This window comes from Saimiri boliviensis, chromosome 2 (genome assembly GCF_048565385.1).
Source record: "Saimiri boliviensis isolate mSaiBol1 chromosome 2, mSaiBol1.pri, whole genome shotgun sequence".
Classification (NCBI taxonomy): domain Eukaryota; kingdom Metazoa; phylum Chordata; class Mammalia; order Primates; family Cebidae; genus Saimiri; species Saimiri boliviensis.
In genome coordinates this window covers 142,980,353-142,998,937 of record NC_133450.1, presented here as the reverse complement: position 1 = coordinate 142,998,937, position 18,585 = coordinate 142,980,353, and the positions used below count along the sequence as shown (strand labels likewise).

The 18,585-nt window shown below is 50.1% G+C and overlaps 1 protein-coding gene across 1 annotated transcript in view; it reads right to left on the bottom strand.

Annotated features, from left to right (window-relative positions):
* MED27 (mediator complex subunit 27) overlaps positions 1–18,585 on the bottom strand; it is a 218,977-nt gene that overhangs the window by 8,303 nt on the left and 192,089 nt on the right. The window contains exon 6 of the mRNA XM_003920888.3: positions 16,047–16,088. Within this exon, the coding sequence (XP_003920937.1) occupies positions 16,047–16,088 (42 nt within the window). The remainder of the gene's footprint in view (positions 1–16,046; positions 16,089–18,585) is intronic.

Below are 18,585 nucleotides of genomic sequence, written 5' to 3'. Positions count from 1 at the left end.
GCTTTGAGTAGCAAGGCTGGAGCATATTCCAGGCACTGCTGGAGAACGGCCCTCAGAGGGTTGGGCATTTGATCCTGGGCCATGGAATCAAGGAATACAAATCACAAGGACAGTCTGTCTTCTCATGAATCAAAACGAATGGTACCACCTGAGTTTACAGTGGGCACTGTGGGGTGCCGGGGTGGAAGATTTCACAACAGGTGCTTGTAGAGTGGGGGTTTCCCCCTTTATTTCTGAAAAGTGTTTTTTTTAAAAAAAACCATTGGATATTTTATAACGTATAATAGCTATTATTAATAAGAGCTTATGTGCCCCTCTCATTTAATTCCCACAGTAACTTGGAGACAGGTGCTTTTCTTTTTTCTTTTGAGACAGGGTGTTGCTCTGCTGCCTAAGCTGGAGGGCAGTGGTGTGATCTTAGCTCAGTGCAGCCTTGACCTCCTGGGCTCAAGCAATCCTCCCACCTCAGCCTCCTGAGTAGCTGGGACTGACTACAGGCTCACGCCACCACGCCCAGCTAATTTTTTATTTTTGTAGAATCAGGGTCTTACTATATTGTCCAGGCTGGTCTCCAACTCCTGGCTCCTCCTGCCTCGGCCTGACAAAGTGCTGGGATTACAGGAGTAAACCACTGTGCCTGGCCCACTATTCTTATTTACATCTGATAGAGGAGGAACGAGGAGGTACAGAAGCTGGGAAGATGTACACCGCGGGTGACAGCAGCAGGGTGGGAGCCCACACACCGGGAGGCCCAGGCCTCTGCCCACTTCCTGCCCACTGACTCCCATTCCTGGCTCTCCCAGTTTGCAGATAAAGGTGCAGGTCCAGGGCCATGGCCAGCACCTGCCCATCATCTCCCAGGGTGGAGGTCTTTGGGAAGCTGGAGTCCTGATGCCAGGCACAGGTTAGGAGATTCACAAATGTGCCTGCTGTAGCACAGGCTGCTCAAGGGTGGCACAAACTGAATTAACTAGAAAGAATCCTCTTCAGATGTGGCAGGAGCCACGAGCCACAGCCCTGCTGGGTGTCTGGCTCACAGGCGAGGCACCTAATTAGTTTTTCCATTGCTGGTCGGCAATCTGGCCAAACTCAGCCTCTTTTTCAAAAGGTCCAGTATAAAGTATTCTCTTCCATTGCCAAGTGGTGGCAGCTTTTTTTCAGTGCTGATGCAATCATTTGATTTCTTCAATTTCCCACCACCAATTACAGAAATATTTTTAATGGAAGGAAACAAAGCTGACTAACTTGCTGTGTTTTCCCTCGTGGCCTCCCAACACCTCCACTGCTGGTTTTCGAATTCCCGTGGCTGAACCTCCAGGCACCAGGCGGACGCAGCTGTAGAACACGGGAGAACTTCAACTACAGTGATCTTCCTTTTTGTCAAAGCATTCCACCTTCAATATTTTTTTGTTTTACATTTTTCAACAACAAAGTTGTTTTTTTGCTTAGCATTCAAGATGTGGAAAAAACAGGCCTGGGGCAAAAAAAATCTGCTATTAACTAATTTAAATCGACTCTGTGGCAGCGGAGTTTCAGTCCCATTGTGCGGCAAAGCTAATGAGATTCCGCTGGGAGATAAAAGCCGCCCTCCCTCTAGGAGGGGGCCAGGAAGGGCACTAATGCTCCTAAGGAGTGGGAGGCGATTCACCCCACCAGTGAGTATGGGTTTGTAAAAAGGCTTGTAAAAAGATCAAAGGGATGCGAGCCCAAGGAAAGGGAGGGAGGAGAAGGCAGGAGAGTAACACTAAGCTAGCGAGACTGGCCCTTGAAGCAGGAGGAATGTGGGCACGGGGAGATGGGCATCAAAACGAGGGCAGAGGGCGACACAGGGGAGGGGCTGCGCTGGGAGGTGCGCAGCTCACCGCAAGGCAGAGAAGCCGCAGATGCCCCATTTGGGGTGTGTCCCCCGTCTCAATGGTGACCTGCAGTGAGTGATTGACTTTGAGAAGGGTGACATCTCCACTGCCAACAGATCCAGTCTATTTGATCAATGTTACTTTCAGTTTTCCCCTGCCCTCTCTCAGCATATTCAAACCCAGGAGAGAATGGAGCTCAGGGAGGGAGTAGGGACTCTTTCAAGAGACCTTGAAACAGCTGCCAGTAAAGCCGCTGGAAAAGGAGATGTCAGTCAAAACAGTTTCCCAAAGCTCCTCTGCCATATTGTGTGCAAGGAGCTCCTGACAGCCCCCCTCCTACAATCAGAGCTGGAGGGTGCTTCAGCGATCAGGAGTTATTTTAGCTAAACCCAGAGTGGCACTAACTGCAATTATAGCAATGGTCCACATCGCCATTTACTGAGCACTAACCCTGTGCAAGAGTTGGTCTACACCGCACAGCCCAGGGTGTGTGGCTCCCCTGACAGGACCCCAGCCTCTGGATCTGGCCCTTGTGCGCTGTGTGACCTTGGGTGAGGATTAAATGGGCCAATGCAGGGACAGTGCACTGACAAACAGAAAAGTGTCCGACACATGGCAGCCCCCGCCAAATGTGTCCCGTTGCAGTTTTTGGCCCACTGAATTCCCACGATGACCTTATTATGACAGAGGCATGCTCATGTTTGCCACTTCTAAGTCAAGGGCTAACTCACAGGGAGGTGAAGTGACTTGCCCAAGCCAAGAAGCTGCTAGGTGGCAAAGCACCTTCTTTGCTTGGGCAAGTTCTGACCTTCTGAACGTTCCGACCTTCCGAACCCCAGCTTGAGTGCCTGACCCCAACATCCCAAGTCTCATGGGCTCCCCACTCCAGGCCTTTTGGAGTGGACAGAGGCTGCGGGGGGATGAAGCAAGGTGCCATTTCCAGGCCCTCCCCTCCCCAGGAGGAACTAGACATCAGCACTTTTAGGATGGAGCTGGGACTGGATGCCAGATCTCCTCACTTCCACCCCAGTTCCTGTCACTGATGTTCCTTCCACCGCCCAGCCAGAAGCTTCAACCTTTCTGGCTCCCTGCCATGTGCCAGCCCCAACCCTCCAAACAATCTGACAGAGACAGCGGTGGGCTCTCAAGAAGACCTCCAGATTGAATGAGTCTCTCTGCTGTGGACAAAGAAGGAGAAATTGGGCAAATACAAGGCAGCTGGATCACGTGGGCATGCACACACGTTCATTGAGGGAACGAGAAAGTGCAGTGTGAGAAAAGGGGTGGGGCGGGGAGAGCGGGATGGCCCTACTGTGTGCATTGATTCAGTGTGCATCCTGCCGTGGGCCCCGGATTCAGTGTGCATCCTACTGTGCACCCTGGATTCAGTGTTCATTGATTCAGTGTGCATCCTGCCGTGTGCCCCGGATTCAGTGTGTCAGGTGCACATCCTACTGTACACCCTGGATTTGGTGCGCACCCTACTGTACAAATCACGGATTCGGTATGCAGCACCCACTCGCTTTTTCCTACTCAGACCCTCTCCCACTGTGAGGGCAAAGATAACAGGTTTAGGCCCAGCAAGACGATTTTTCGCTTAAATTCAACCCTCAGAACCCAGGTTTTATGTTGACCAGATGGAGGTTTGTTCTATAGCAGTAAGGGAAGAATAAACGACATCGAGATGACACAGAGAGGATGGGGAGAAACCCTCTTAATACACTATTGTTCCTCAGCTGCTTCCTCTTGAAAAAGCAAGGGTCCGTTGGGCTCCTTGAAGGGGGAAAGTTGAGAAGACAATGCCAGTCACCAGCCTGGACAGGGACAACAGTGCCATCCACAGCAAGACCCTTGTACTTGTCACCCAGGCTGGAGAGCTGTGGTCTGATCACAGTCGAACTCCTGGGCTCGGATGATCCTCCTGCCTCAGCCTCTCGAGTAGTTGGGACTATAGACATACACCACCACGTCTGGCTAATTTTGCTATTGCTAGCAAAGATGAGGTTTTGTCCAAGCTGGTCTTGAACTCGTGGGCTCAAATGACCCTCTTGGCTCCCAAAGTGCTGGGATTACAGGTGTGAGCCACCACGCCCAGCCCAACCCTCCCACCTCCTGCAGTGCTGGGATTACAGGTGTGAGCCATCTGGAGCCACCACGCTCAGCCCAAACTTACAATTCGTTCCTATCTTTTTTTTTTTTTTTTTCTCAGAATCTTCTGAATACTTTCAACTTGGGGTATTTGATTCGATTTAAATGGAAACTTACAGTTCCTGCCAGGGGTTCTGAAACAGGGGCCCTTGTGTTTCTCGGTGACCCAGGGATTGTCTTCAGGGGCTCCCGAGTGCCCAAAGGCCCTGATCATCATCTTGCCCCCTGGGGGCATGCTTCCAGGCGCAGCAAGCGGGTAAGGAACAGACTCTGGAGGCTGACTGCTGTCCAGCTCCTTGATGGTGAACCAGGCTGGGGACCAGGACCCAGGGGTTCACAGGCTCCCTGAGATGATTCTGGGTGCAGGTGCAGGGGCTGCTTTGGGCCACTGTTTGCTTCCCACCAACAGGGGGCAGGACTATGGCTGAGTAGCACCCAGGAGCGGTAAGCTTGAACAAGGGATGCTCTTCTAATGCACCCACTGAGGGCATTATCTGCCAGCACACAGCCCACAAGGCCAAGCTAGAAGACTGGGTACCTCTCACTGTTCAAAGTATTTCCCCACAAGATTAGTAAATAGGAAAACTTAAGTACTCAAGTGTTTAGAAGTTGCTTATTTAAAAGAGAAACCTGGTAGGGATCCAGACTATGGCTTTCCTCCAGCTAATCCTGGCTTCTACGTACTATGAAGAGAAGATTCCCTTAGACCTGGGTGAAAGTGACAAAAAGGCGGACAGAGGCGAACCGTGAGAAGACTGGGGTTTGACCCTAGGTTAGTGATGAATGGCCTGGGGGACCTCTTTCCTGCTGGCCCTCGGGAGAGGAGTATGAGGCTAGGGTGGGGCTGGGTGACTTTGCAGGCCCCTGTCACCTCCTGGCAGCGTTTGCAATGCTGTGCCCTGAAGTTTCTGCCCCAATCCAGGAACCCACCTGCTGCCCTGATGTGATGCACCCTCAGCTGGGCCTCAGATTCTGGGCCGGCTGAAAGAGCTTGAGAATTCAGCTCGGAACCAAGGAGACCATCTGCACGGCACTGTTCCCTGTGTGGGAAACCTCCATGCTGCTCAGTCAGACTCTGGAGCACTCAGTGGCAGGCAGCAAAACCAAGGGTGTGCTACGTGCAGGTGCCCAGGCGGTTCCCATGATGCCGAGATCAGAATGGACTTTCATTGGGTAGATGTATTTTAATGTTACACAAGGAGATTAGCCCAAGAGTTTGGGTCTCCATTAAGAGTTTCGCCAAGGACAGAGCCACCCGTAAGGAGGGGGACAGTAGGAATCTCTTGGAAGGAGGGAAGTCTTTGTGGATCCTGCCGGCAAAGACACGAACCGAGTGTGTTAAATGTTTAAAGAGGCAGCCATCCCTGCCAGCAGTGTTGCTCTGAGGATGTGTGCCGGTTTGATGAAGAATATTTAAAACAGTCCCAGAAGTACTCATTCCAAGAAAAGGGGAGCCATCATTATTTCAAAACTGGAATGCTATGAAGTCAGCCCTGACAGTGATGTTGGGGGCGACGGGGAGTGTGCAGAGACGAGCTTCTCAAATGGCGATGAAAGTACAGCAGAGCGGAAGCAGGGGATTTATTTTTTATTATGCAGCTCTCGTCTCTAATCTGTACCTCAGATTTGTATGCCACAGGTTCAGCGGGCCTAGCAGCCTGGAGAGGAGGCATCGAAGTCTACAGGGACTTGGGATTACTTGGATGGGATCAATATTTCCTCTCTGCTTGATGAAGGAGCCATTTGCATTGGCTCTGAAGGGCTTACAACTGCTCACCAGAGCCAGGCCTGCTGCTCTGGGATGAGACCAGAGGCAAGGCTGCCTGAGCTGGAAGTGGAGAGGTTAAGACAGACATCGCTGCTCCATCTTGCCCAAAATCCCTGCTGATACTTTTGAGGTCAAGCTTTGTCTGAGAGGAACGAGCCTGTGGATGTACTTCGAAAGATCTCTGGCACACACCAGGGCCTCTATAAATGAGATGGTTTGGTTTGGGGGTTCCAAACTCATCCTCTTTAAAGTTCCAGTCAGGGTGCCACTGACGCCTAAAAGGAAAACCCCCAACTCCCTGGACCCTTGAGTGCAGACTGGCTGCAGATGGCCTTTAGGGGTGATGCGCCCCCGCTGGCCACTCCACAGCCACCTACGAGATCCTGAACACCCTGGTGGGGCACATGAGGCCCTTCTGGACCTGGATCTCAGCCACATTCCCCTTTAACACCTCCCTTAGGTAGCAGCAATTCTGGCTCCTGGAGAAATCCACCTCCCGCCCCAACACATTTTCCTGGCTGCACGTCTGTGCTCAAGTGGCCCCACTGCCTGGAATGCTCCTGTCAGGCTAAGCCCTTCTCATGCCCCAGGATTCTCAGCTCAGGGTCTTCCCCATCCCAGCCCTCCCCCTGGCTGGGGAAAGGTCCCTTGCCTGTTCTCTCAGCAGCATCCTCTGCACACCCCAGCCGGGCACTAGCCAGACCTGTGACCAGATGCCCCCAACCCCTAAGCTGTGCTCTCCTTGAGGCCACACCTGCCACATCTCCATCCTCCCTGGGCCTAGCTCAGGGCCTCCAAGAGGACTGTGGGACAGCACTGGTGTGGCTCACCTAGCAGGAGCCTGGATGAACGAGAGATAAAGTGGACAGGGGTGTACTTATTGATTTTCGGCCACTGGGGAAAGGGGAGCAGAGTGAGAGGGAAGGGAAGGGGTGGAGAAGAAGCAGAGGTGCGCACTGTCCGGGAGTGGGGCCTGGGCCAAGAGGGAAGCCCCAGGGTAGATGCGAGGGAACTGTCCAGGGTCCTGATCGCCTTCTGCTTCTGCCAAAGGCCTTGTGCAAGGCTGTGAGGACACGCACAGGGTCTTTGACATTTCTCAGGATTAAGGAATTAAGGCTTTTCATTTAATGAAAAGAAAAAAAAAGTTCAGTGCTTTCCAGATGGTAAAACGTCAGTTTCTGTCACTGGTTGCCAGGAAAGTCTGAGCCCAAAGGCACCTGAATTGTTCTGCACCCACTTGGTGTGATATTATTTTCTGCAGGAACAGCCTTGCAGTCAGAGAAACATCCAAAGACATCTGGGCTCCCAGGAAAACACAGACAATACCTCCTACTTCTCCATCAAACTTCAGGCAATGGCCGGAGAAGAATGCAGACTGTAGAGCTGGGAGGGAGACCTGCCAAGAGCAGCTCAGCTGCCAAGGTGGCGGGTGCCCCAGCCACCCCTGCTCAGTGGGGGAAACAGGAAGGTGGGGCACAACACCTCAATCTCCGGTGCCTTCCGGAGATATGTGGAGATATGGGAAGTACAGACAGAAGGGGTGATCACTGAGGAAAAGGCATGCCGGAGGAAGCCTGGCCACAGGGGATGGAGGGAGAACTTTCTCAGGAGAAGAGTGTCGCCATTGACAGGCACTCCAGAAAAGTTGACTAGGTGTGGACTAGAAATCCACCTTATACTTCATACCTGTGAATTCAACCTCACACCAAGTCTTTGGGGCAGGTACTGTCACAGCCCATGGTTCACTGCACCTCAGCAGTGGTGAGTAGCTGGGACCTCAGCCTCCTGAGTAGCTGGGACCACAGGCACATGCCACTACACCCAGCTAATTTTTAAACGTTTTTTATTTTGGGGGGAGAAGGGATTTAGCCATGTTCCCCAGGCTGGTCTCAAACTCCTAGGCTCAAGTGATTTGCCTGCCTGGGCCTCCCAGAGTGCTGGGATTACAGGTAAAACCCATGCACTCGGCTGCGTCTGTTTTACAGATGAGGAAACTGAGGCAAGTGAATCCACACAGGAAATAAGTGGGGCAGCCGGGACCCAAGGACACAGCGAATGGCTCTCAGCCATTGTGCTATGTGGCCTCTCTCTGGGTTGGCTGCTGTGGGGAATGTGCTGGGAGGTCAGCCTGGGCTTAGAGAGTGGATGGGCGGGGGCCATCCTGCATGCTGGCAGCCTGTGCGTGCAGCTTACCGCCCGCCAGGTTGAGGACAGAGGCCTGGGGAATGAGAAGGTGGGTGGTCTTCCCAGAAGCAGTTGTCAGATTCTGACCCGAGTACACTGCGGCCCGCACAACCCTTCAGGAAGAAATAAGCTGTAGAGATGACAGATGACTACTCTGTGACTCCTCTAATGGCAGAAAGCCACAGACCACTTCCAGGGCAACGCAGAGTGCCCTAAGAAAGTCAACAGGATGGGCCAGGCTTTCTTGGTTCAATTTTAGCCATAAAACTAGGTCCATGTGAGCACCTGGGCCATGCCCACACTCAGCAGGAAGGGTGCTGGGGCAGCATAAGAGGAGAACAAATGATCAAATCTGTCCCGGGTTTAGATGCTTATGCATATTCAAACAAGATGGCAGTAAAAGGCTTTTTGGCGGTGGGGTTGAGCCTAACGACCCTCCCTGCGGCTCTCAGCTCCCAGGGCCCCGCGCTGATGCTTCTGCTTGGCGAACTGGTCAATACAGTCCAGCTGTCAGCTGAGGGAGGGCTGTCCTCAGGGTCACCCTGGGACTGTCTGCCGCCGCTCCTTCCCTGAAGCCCGTCGCCAGTCCACCAGTGAGCTCACGCACACATCTCTCGGGCATACCACTCATCAGAGGCACGACAGGACTTTGTCTTGCTACACGAAGCTGCCCATTTCCCCTTGCATGGATGAAAGCTGTCCCTTCAGTTCTGTTTGGGATACACTTGTGAGGCAGCAGCAGGATGTACAGAAAGAGATGAAAATGACACCACATTCTGTCTTTATAACATAAGTTCTCCCTGTTGGAAAAGGTTGATCACCGTTTAAGAAGCAGGGGGATGGTCAGAAGGCTGAGACATGCAAAAGGCAGAAGGCCCTTCAATGACTCTTGGAGGCTGCTCCCAGCTGCACAGTCCCTCTATGTGGGGGCCTCACCGCGCACAGCACTGAACAGGGGACACGACTGAGATTTAGCCTGAGGTCTTAGAACTTGCACCACAACCATAGCCTCTTCCAGGCCTTCACCTGTGGCATTTGAAGAAAGGCTTTTGGAAGGAAATGCAGAGGAGGCTGGTAGGAGGAAATGTTAGAGATTGAAAATAACGTGGCCGGGCGCAGTGGCTCACGCCTGTAATCCCAGCACTTTGGGAGGCCAAGGTGGGTGGATCATTTGAGGTCAGGAGTTCAAGACCAGCATGGCCAACATGGCAAGACCCTGCCTCTACTAAAAATACAAAAAAAAAAAAAAAAATGCTGGGCGTGGTGGCACAAACCTGTAATCTCACCTACTCGAGAGGCTGAGGCAGGAGAATTGTTTGAACGGTGAGACAAGACCACGCCACTGCACTCCAGCCTAGGCAACAGAGTAAGACCCCGTCTCAAATAAATAAATAAAATAACGTAATGACTGTTTATGGGGCCTCTGTAGTGGTGTAAAATGCGACAGCAGCGCCACACGCCCAAATGAGGTGACAGCACAGCCTGACTCAGATGAGGGTGACGGTTCCCGTTCCTGTGGAATGATCCCATGGTGAAACAGTTTCCTTCCCTAGGAGCTGGAATGAGCGACAGGTTAGGATTTTTGAACACTATTGGGGTTGGTAGTCAATCTATGCTAGGTACTCCATGTGCCCACCAATGCAATATCAGATGTCCACCCACTTTTCAGAGAACTGAGTCTCCCAGGGCTGACTCAATCTCTTTTACTGAAAAGCACCTGGTGGGCATGGAGTAAACAGACCTTGATAAAGTCGGCCTCAGTTAGGGGCCAGTCTTGCATATTAAAAACAGTGAACAGGCTGGGCACAGTGGCTCATGCCTGTAATTCCAGCACTTTGGGAGGCCCAGGTGGCCAGATTTCCTGAGGTCAGGAGTTCATGACCAGCCTGGCCAACATGGTGAAACCTCATCTCTACAAAAATACAAAAATTAGCTGGGCATGGTAGCACATGCCTTTAATCCCAGCTACTTGGGAGGCTGGGGCAGGAGAATCACTTGAACCTGGGAAGCGGAGGTTGCAGTGAGCCGAGAACGCATCACTGCACTCCGGCCTGGGCAACAGAGCAAGATTCTGTCTCAAAATAATTAAATAGATAAATAAATAATCAACCAATAAATGAACAAAGGAATGAAGAAGCAAGTGACATGAACAGAACACGACCAGAACATGACCCGCCATGGACAATCCATTTGCTCACACCTAAAAGTTCAGACGGCATGGAACCGAAAGGGTTACTCGTCCCTCTGCAGTGACTGTGGACTGACAGCTGGACATCTGTGGGCTACTTTCATGCTCTGTCCCTTACCTCTGATGAGAAAACTGCAAAGCGTGTGCAGGTCCCTCTGGGCAGGACACACACTCCACCTCTCTCTTCAGCCACCCCAGCAGGACTTAACGCACTGAGTAGCTGTCGGCCTGCTCTCACGCTCCCTAAATTGCTGGATGAAAATGCACACTGTTTTGAAATGAGGGGGTTAAAGATCAAAACAGTGGCTGCCCCTGCAGAGTTTAAATGTCAGAAAAATATGAACACGCTTGAAACCCTTCCTGGCTCTTTGTGATTCTGCCCTTTCAGATGGTCACCACCCCACCCCCATCCCATTTCTAAGTCCCATTCTCTGAATCTACTCTGCTGGAGACTTGCTGGCTATAAAAAGCTTCTTTGCCCTAGGACCAAGAGCAAGGAGCCTCCAGGGACCACAGTAAATGATGGGAACCTGTTAGCTGCCACAGACCCCACAGCAAGCTGTCCCCAGCCCTCTGCCACTTCCACACTTGGGTAAGGGGTCTAATGAGGAAGAGTGAAAAGGGCTTGCTGATGGAGTGAACGCCTGCAGACTAAAGGAAGGCAGAATTTTGCTTCCTGTGGTGGGATTTGCTGCAGAAGCTCAGGTGCTCAGGCTGTAAGCCAGGGGTTCAGGCACGAGCCTGAGAATGTGACAGGGGCATGCTTCCATTCTCCTAGCTCCTAACATTGTTTGCCAGAAATAAAAAGGTGAGTGTCAGCTTGGTTTGGCTCTGCAAGGCAATCCTCCTCCCCTCCCACATTGAAAGAGAGACCTCAGAGGGCTTCCTGCCTTCCCAGCAGGCCCTCGTTCTGGGCTGGCCGCAGCTGCTTCTTATGGGCAGGAAAACAGACCCAGCACAGTGACTGCGACCACATAATGAACGCCTACGAGAGAGAGTTCTTGGGGTTCGACCTCAGCAAGAGCAGGAGGAGAATTCCTCCACTAATGCCATGTGAGCTGCTGGGGGTGGTCCAGAACTCTCATCTCAGAGGTGGGCATAGCTGTAGCACCTCCCACTACTGTCAGGACATCTGGGCACTATCCTCAGCCTGAGCAAGCTCCTCATGTTGATGACCAAGGAGCCTCCTCCAGCATGTCATGCTGCTTCCCAACGCACTTCATGTCACAGCTGCAGGCTGAGCCTTTCTGGATGATGCTGGGAACTAACCCCTCTACCCGATTGACTTGACTAGGTGCAAGCCGGCAGAGCAGGGCGAAAGCTGTCTGCTGCAGGGCTCCCAAACAGCGTCTTTCTGGGAAACACTACAAGCAATATCAGTCATGACGCCCCATATATATAAGTGGGTGGAGAGGAGGAAAATCGAATCTTGAGAAATAACAAATCCTAAAAAGTGGAGTTTAGAAATGTGGCCACCAAATCCTTCTCTTTTGGTGGTTTAGGTTTGAAATACTTAATGTCACCCCACAAACTATGCCAGGCCTCTGAATCTGCAAAGGACAACGTGGTCCCACTTCTGCATGTAGGGCAGGGCCCGGTGGTGCCACGGGAAGGTCTACCTGCTGGCCACTGAGATGAACAGGATGAACTATGCACGGTGGGCCCTGCCCTGGATGGAGGCGACACTGCGCATGCTCCGTGCTTTCTATCGCCACCTTCCACAAGCTCAGTGATACAAAAACAAGATCCCAAACTCATTCTGCATGATGATGATTAGCGGAAAGCTTTATTGATAAAGGATTAAGCTTAATTCTGTACATTATTTTCCAATATGTTTCCTTCATTTGACAGCAAGTGGAAGACATTTTAGTAGGGAAGAGAGAGGACTCTAATTTAATTCTCACCTGTGCCTGAAAGAAAAGGACTTCAACGTTATCTGCCATTAGCTGTAATCAGAGGGCACTACCACCTCTCCCAATTGTGGTTCTTTAATCTGGTGCAGGTCAATATCAGAGGTTAAGTCCACTTAACTTCTGATACAGTTAAAAACAGGTGAGGCCGGGCGCGGTGGCTCAAGCCTGTAATCCCAGCACTTTGGGAGGCCGAGGCGGGTGGATCACAAGGTCAAGAGATCGAGACCATCCTGGTCAACATGGTGAAACCCCGTCTCTACTAAAAATACTAAAAATTAGCTGGGCATGGTGGCGTGTGCCTGTAATCCCAGCTACTCAGGAGGCTGAGGCAGGAGAATTGCCTGAACCAAGGAGGCGGAGGTTGCGGTGAGCCGAGATCACGCCATTGCACTCCAGCCTGGGCAACAAGAGCGAAACTCCGTCTCAAAAAAAAAAACAAAAAAAAAAAACAAAAAACAAAAAACAGGTGAAAGGAGAGATGATAAAGAAATCTCAGAAAGGCTTCTGCACAAATACATGTGATATGCCACTCACCAGTGAGATAAAATTCCCACCCCTTAGAATTCATCAATTTTTACTGCTTGAAATGTGTTATATAAACTAGAAGCAAGGAATTGGCGGGTGCTCCTAAATCTCTCCAACTAGACTAATATCAAATTTTAAACACTGCTTCAGAATGTGTTTGTAATTTTAAACAAATACAAAGAGTGTCTGGCAGGTTATTTTCAAGGGATGCAGGATAAAAATACAGCACTGTCTTTCTAAATCTATGCTTCACCAAATCTGTGTTTCACACATTTTACAACTTCCTAATAAACTTTCTGCTTGCATTCAGAAATACTTAATACTACAAGAACGCTTAAAAAAAAAAAAAAAAAAAAAGACACGCAAAAGCGAGCATGTGCAAGCCCCTTTCTCGTAAAGGGTATTGGAATGGAAATGGGACCATTGTTAATTAGCGGGTTATGGGCCCTCCAGAAGTCATCACTGGCCTTTTGTGGAGCCAGGAGAAGGGAACTCCTGGCAATACCACAGAAGATGTGAAGATAAGGACCAGGTTGAGGGAAAAACCGACCGCTTTAATGTTCCTCACTGTTAAAGCAAGATACAGATAATGAGCGGTGTTCTTTCACCTCAGAATGTTTTTCAACCAGCTGCTGGGGAACAATGACAAGGAAGATGTCTGCATCGAAGGCCGAGACTTTCTGCATGTGAAACAGGTAAATCCCTCCCGTGTGGTGACTTAGCTAAGAACACGAAGATGAGAAATGCAGCTCCCTGCACTAAAGCCTACACAATCACCTCCTTCTCTCCTTTACGCTCCAGACCCAGGAAGCAGGGAGAAAAACAGGGCGGCAAGGACAGGAGAAGGGAGGGAGGCTGTTTTCTCCATCACATTTCTAGGGAGCTCAGTTGGGTAAAGGGGTGTTAGAATAGTCAAGCTATGATTTTCTTTGTTAAATAAACTGTACTTTAGAGCAGTTTTAGATTTACAGAAAAGCTGCACACATGGGACAGTTCCCATGTCCCTCACCCTGTTTCCCCACTGTTCACATCTTCCATTACTATGGTACATCTGTCACAACGAAGACACCAACACTGGTTATTCACTAACAACTGAACTCCAACCTTTATTTGGATGTCACCAGTTTTTCCATTAGTAACCTCTTTCTTTCTTTTTTTTAGACATAGTCTTGCTCTGTCACCCAGGCTGGAGTGCAGTGGCGCAATCTCAGCTCACTATAACCTCTGCCTCTGGTTTCAAGCAATTCTCCCGCCTCAGCCTCCCGAGTAGCTAGGATTACAGGCACCCACCACTATGCCTGGCTAATTTTTGTATTTTTAGTAGAGACAAGGTTTCACCATGTTGGCCAGGCTGGTCTTGAACTCCTGACCTCATGATCCACCCATCCTGGCCTCCCAAAGTGCTGGGATTATAGGCATGAGCCACTGCGCCCTGCCCCATTAGTAACCTCTTTCTGTTTCAGGATCCAATCCAGGGTAGTATACTGCATTTAGCTGTGATAAGATCATGAACCTGTAATGCTTATACAGGTTCCCTAAATGGGTAGTTTGCAGCCTCAGACTGCTACCCTAATCCTAGGCACCTGTCCTCTGCCTGCCCCTTATCATCAAAAATGGGCCCGGGGGCACTGTGAATTGATACACAGTAAACACCACTAGAGGGTGGTCCATGATGCCCCACTGATACACTAAGTCCTATGCTCACTGCCTAATGCGCACCAGATTTTCTTGTGAGGTGAGGAAATGTTTTAGAACCAAACAGAGATAGTGATTATACACTACTGTGAATGCACTTAAAGCCAAGGAATTGTTAACTTTAAAATGGTTAATTTCATGTTATGCGAATTTCACCTCAATCTACAAAAAAGTCCTATGCTTCCGCTGGCACACGGTGGCTACAACCATTCTTCATTGTGGGGGTAACTTGGACCAAGCTTTCAAAATCACATCCCCCTCTGTGTCAATGCTGTCAGCCGTTTCTCACTGAATTAAGGACAAAATCCGAATTCCGCACCAGAGCCTAGAGGCACCTCCTTGACCTGAGCCCTGCCTTCTACCTCCACTTTGCCCTCCTTCACATGGCTGGCTCTCCTTCTCACACTGCCTGCCTCAGTTTCCCCCATAAAGGCTTCCTCTGACTAGCCTAATCGGAAGGAGGCCCCCTGCTGTTCCAGGCCACAGCCCCCGGTTGATCACCTGGAGTTGTTAGGCTTCCTTGCCTGTATGAGTTCCCTCTGTGGCCCTGGCACCTAGCACAGTGCCTGGCATATGGCAAAGGGGCTCAGTGGATACCTGTTTTTTTTTTGTTTGTTTTGAGACGGAGTCTTGCTCTGTTACCAAGGCTGAAGTGCAATGGTGCAATCTCTGCTCACTGCAACCTCCGCCTCCTGGGTTCAAGCGATTCTCCTGCCTCAGCCTCCCGAGTAGCTGGGATTACAGGCGTCCACCACCATGCCCAGCTAATTTTATATTTTTAGTACAGACAGGGTTTTGCCATGTTGGCCAGGATGGTCTTGAACTCCTGACCTCAGGTGATCTGCCTGCCTTGGCCTCTCAAAGTGCTGGGGAGTAGATACCTGCTGTTTAGCTGGATGAGGGAATTAATGAGATGAGGATTAACTTTCTCTTATTTCACTACTGGAGGAGACCGGAGACCAGAGACCAAAGACGGATGGGAAGAGAAGCAGCCGGCTGCTGCCCTGCAGGGAGCTGGCCCTGAGTGCTGTGGGGACTGGTGGGGTGTGGCGGAGGGTGAAAGGCAGAATCCTCATTGGCCACAGGGCCTGAGTTGGTCCAGGGAAGGCCCCTGCACTGTCAGAAGCCGGGGAAATGAATTTTCTCTGGTCGCTTTTCATTTTGTCTGAGATTTCCCACAACAGTTTTTCATAAGGAAGCCCAATATCTGAAAAAGGTAGTATCTCCAGAGCATAAAGTGGGAAAGGGGCAAGGTGAGCAAGTGCCAGCCTGCCGCCCTGGCCCCTCCCTAGGGTACCAGTGGAGACCGACAGGGCTCTGAGAAAGCAAGTTTTAAAGCTAGATTTCTCAGAATCCAGCTTTCGGAACATCTCAAAAACCTATGGTTTTCTTAAGGTATGTATTCCTTATATACAGTAAAACTGCCCCTTGGGAGTAATACAGTTCTGAGTTTTGACAAACACGTACAGTTGTGTGATACCACCACAATTAAGATACAGAATACTCCCACCACCCCATGTTCCCTTGTGCCCTTTTCAGGGTCAATCCTCTGTACCCACCCCTAGGCAACCACTGATCTGATGTCTGCCCCTAAGGTTTTGTTTTTTGCCAGAATGTCATATACATAGAATCAGATAGTGAGTAGCCTTTTCTGTCTGGCTTTTTTTTCACTTTTTTAAAAGCCTCTGACTTGAGACCAATGCTTAAATCTCAAAGCATTCAAGTTTTCCTAATGCTTCTTGAGTTAAGAAGCAAAAAGTAAAACTTACCTTCTGGAATACTTGATAGTTGGATTTGGACCATATATCAAGCTGAGGGGGAAAGGAGAGAAAAATCATCAGCATCAGTCTTAGAATTCGAGACTTCAAGAAGTAATACTGTAACTACGGTTAACCCTTCTTAAACTTGAAAAAAAACATCTGATTAGAGAATAATAGGATCTCAGAGTTGAAAAGGATCTTAAATGTCCAGTTTAAATCTCTTTTTTATCTGTCTGTAGGTGAGTTAAGAAACGTAAATGAAACCTTGAGGCACCTGCTGCTTCTGAGGCTCCTGCAAGCTGAGCCACTGGCTTACTTTCAACTTTGATTCTCAGCCCGGCTCTCGCGTTTCTCAGTGCCAAGGTCAATGCTGCCTCAGTTCCTTTGCACTCGCTGTGCCCTTTCCCTGACTTGTTTTTCCCATAAACTCTTATGTGGCTCTTCTTATGCCCCCTTTAGCTCAAACGTCGCCTCACTGGAGAGGCATATCACAGTTACCCTATCAAAACAGTCTTTCCAGTACCTGGTAACTTGATTCCCTTCACTTTTTTTTTTTTTTTTTTGAGGTGGAGTCTGGCTCTGCCACCCAGGCTGGAGTACAGTGGGGCGATCTCGGCTCCCTGCAACCTGCACCTCCTGGGTTCAAAAGATTCTCCTGCCTCAGCCTCCAGAGTAGCTGGGACTCCAGGTGCCTGCCACCACACCTGGTTAATTTTTGCATTTTTAGTGGAGATGGGGTTTCACTATGTTGGCCAGGCTAGTCTCAAACTCCTGACCTCAGGTGATCTGCCCTCCTCTGAATCCCAAAGTACTGGGATTACAGACATGAGCCACTGTACCAGTCCCTCTTTACCATTTCAAAATTTAAAGTTTTCATAACATTTAAAACTGCCTGAAGCTCCATGATTTCTTTGTTTGCTTGTTTCCTGCCTGACTTGCCCGCAGGATGGAAGTTCAGTGAGGAGAGGAGGCCTGCTTTCCTTCCCCCTGCCTCCTCAGGTCCAGAAACGGGGCCTAGCATGTCACAGGCATCAGTAGGTATTTTCTGAGTGGAGGAAAGCTGGCAGCGTGCAGCTGCTGAGCACCTGTTCCATGCCACGCACCACACCAGGCCCTTCACTCACACGCTCGTGTCATCCCCAGGACTGGCCCTTGTGGCTGGTCGCATGAACAGTCCTACTCTCCAGATGGGGAGACAACAGTTCAGAGCCGCTCCTGAGCCCAAGGCTATCTGATGAGGCATCTTACAAATTGCCTCAGCTGGTGGTGCTCAAATCCTGGCTGGGCATCAGAAGCCCCTGGGGGAAGTTTTTGTTTTTTAACATACATATTGCTCAGCCCCTCCCTAGAGTGTCTGAATCAGCCGCTGGAGTGGGCCCACGAGCCTGTTCCATTGTTTTGTAGCACCTGCTCCCAAGGGTAAATGTGATGCCTGGCCGGTCAAGAGCCCCTGCTCTAGGGCACCCCTAGTTGACAAATGAGGAAGCTGGAGGAGGTCTGAGAATGTGGGGAGGACTCAGAGTAAACCCAGGCCAGTCCTCCTCTGGCTATACTTGGTCACACACAGGGTACTTCAGTAGCTCATTCTAACCAAAACCATTTTGGTTTTTACTGGTTTGCATGATATACCAAATCAATGCCTTCTGACTGTTTCAAGAGTTTAGAACAAATTAAGCATGGCAAAAATAGAACTACCCCCAATACAGTGCTGAGAGAGACAGCTCAAGGGCAATGAGGAAATGAGAAAGCCGTCACTGTGTTCCGTAGGTGCTAAAAAGTTGCCTTTAACATATGAGTTCAAGAGCTGAGTGAATGGAACACCTGGTTAAAGGGCCTCTGGGAACCTGCCTCTGGGGCTGGCCAGCGGTTAAGTTGGACCCTGGTCCATGGTGATTTAGGGCTGTGTGTGTTGTGTGATAGATTTTGGAGCACCAGAAAGCACTGAGAAGCAATCGAATGGGAAACATCCTTTAAGAAGACAGGCCATGATGTGTTGCATTTGACCCAGGACACTCCAGAGCTCCGTGTCTATTCTGTGGAAGACACTGAAACCTGGCTTTCTGAAAACAGTGCTTGGAAATGAAAAGCAGGGCTGTAAACATGCATATTCATTGAGTTCTCCTGGCTTTTCCCTGTTGACAATCAGTTTCATGGAAATTTTACTGTGTTTGAAAACTTTTAGGATAGTAGAGAAGGTTAAGATGATTCTGAGAAGGCCACTCCGTTCTTCTGCAGGACTCCTGCTGGAGAGGGGAGAGGTTTAGTTCATCCAATTCCAGGACAAATAATGGAGGTGCTTTCACTGATCAAGCATTCATTCATTCAATCAATCAAAAAAAAATGAACCTCAAGTTCACCCAATTCTCCCCACCCCCACTGCCTGCCCCATCTCGTTCGTGGATTACCACAAAAGCCCTCAACAACTCACCTTCCTCCCACTCTGGCTACATTGCTCTTCCGAATGGTGGCGTCAATTGCCTGTCAGTGCCCCTCACTTAAACCACTGGATAGAGTAAGAATTTTAAAGATCTTCCAGTGCTGAAATTCT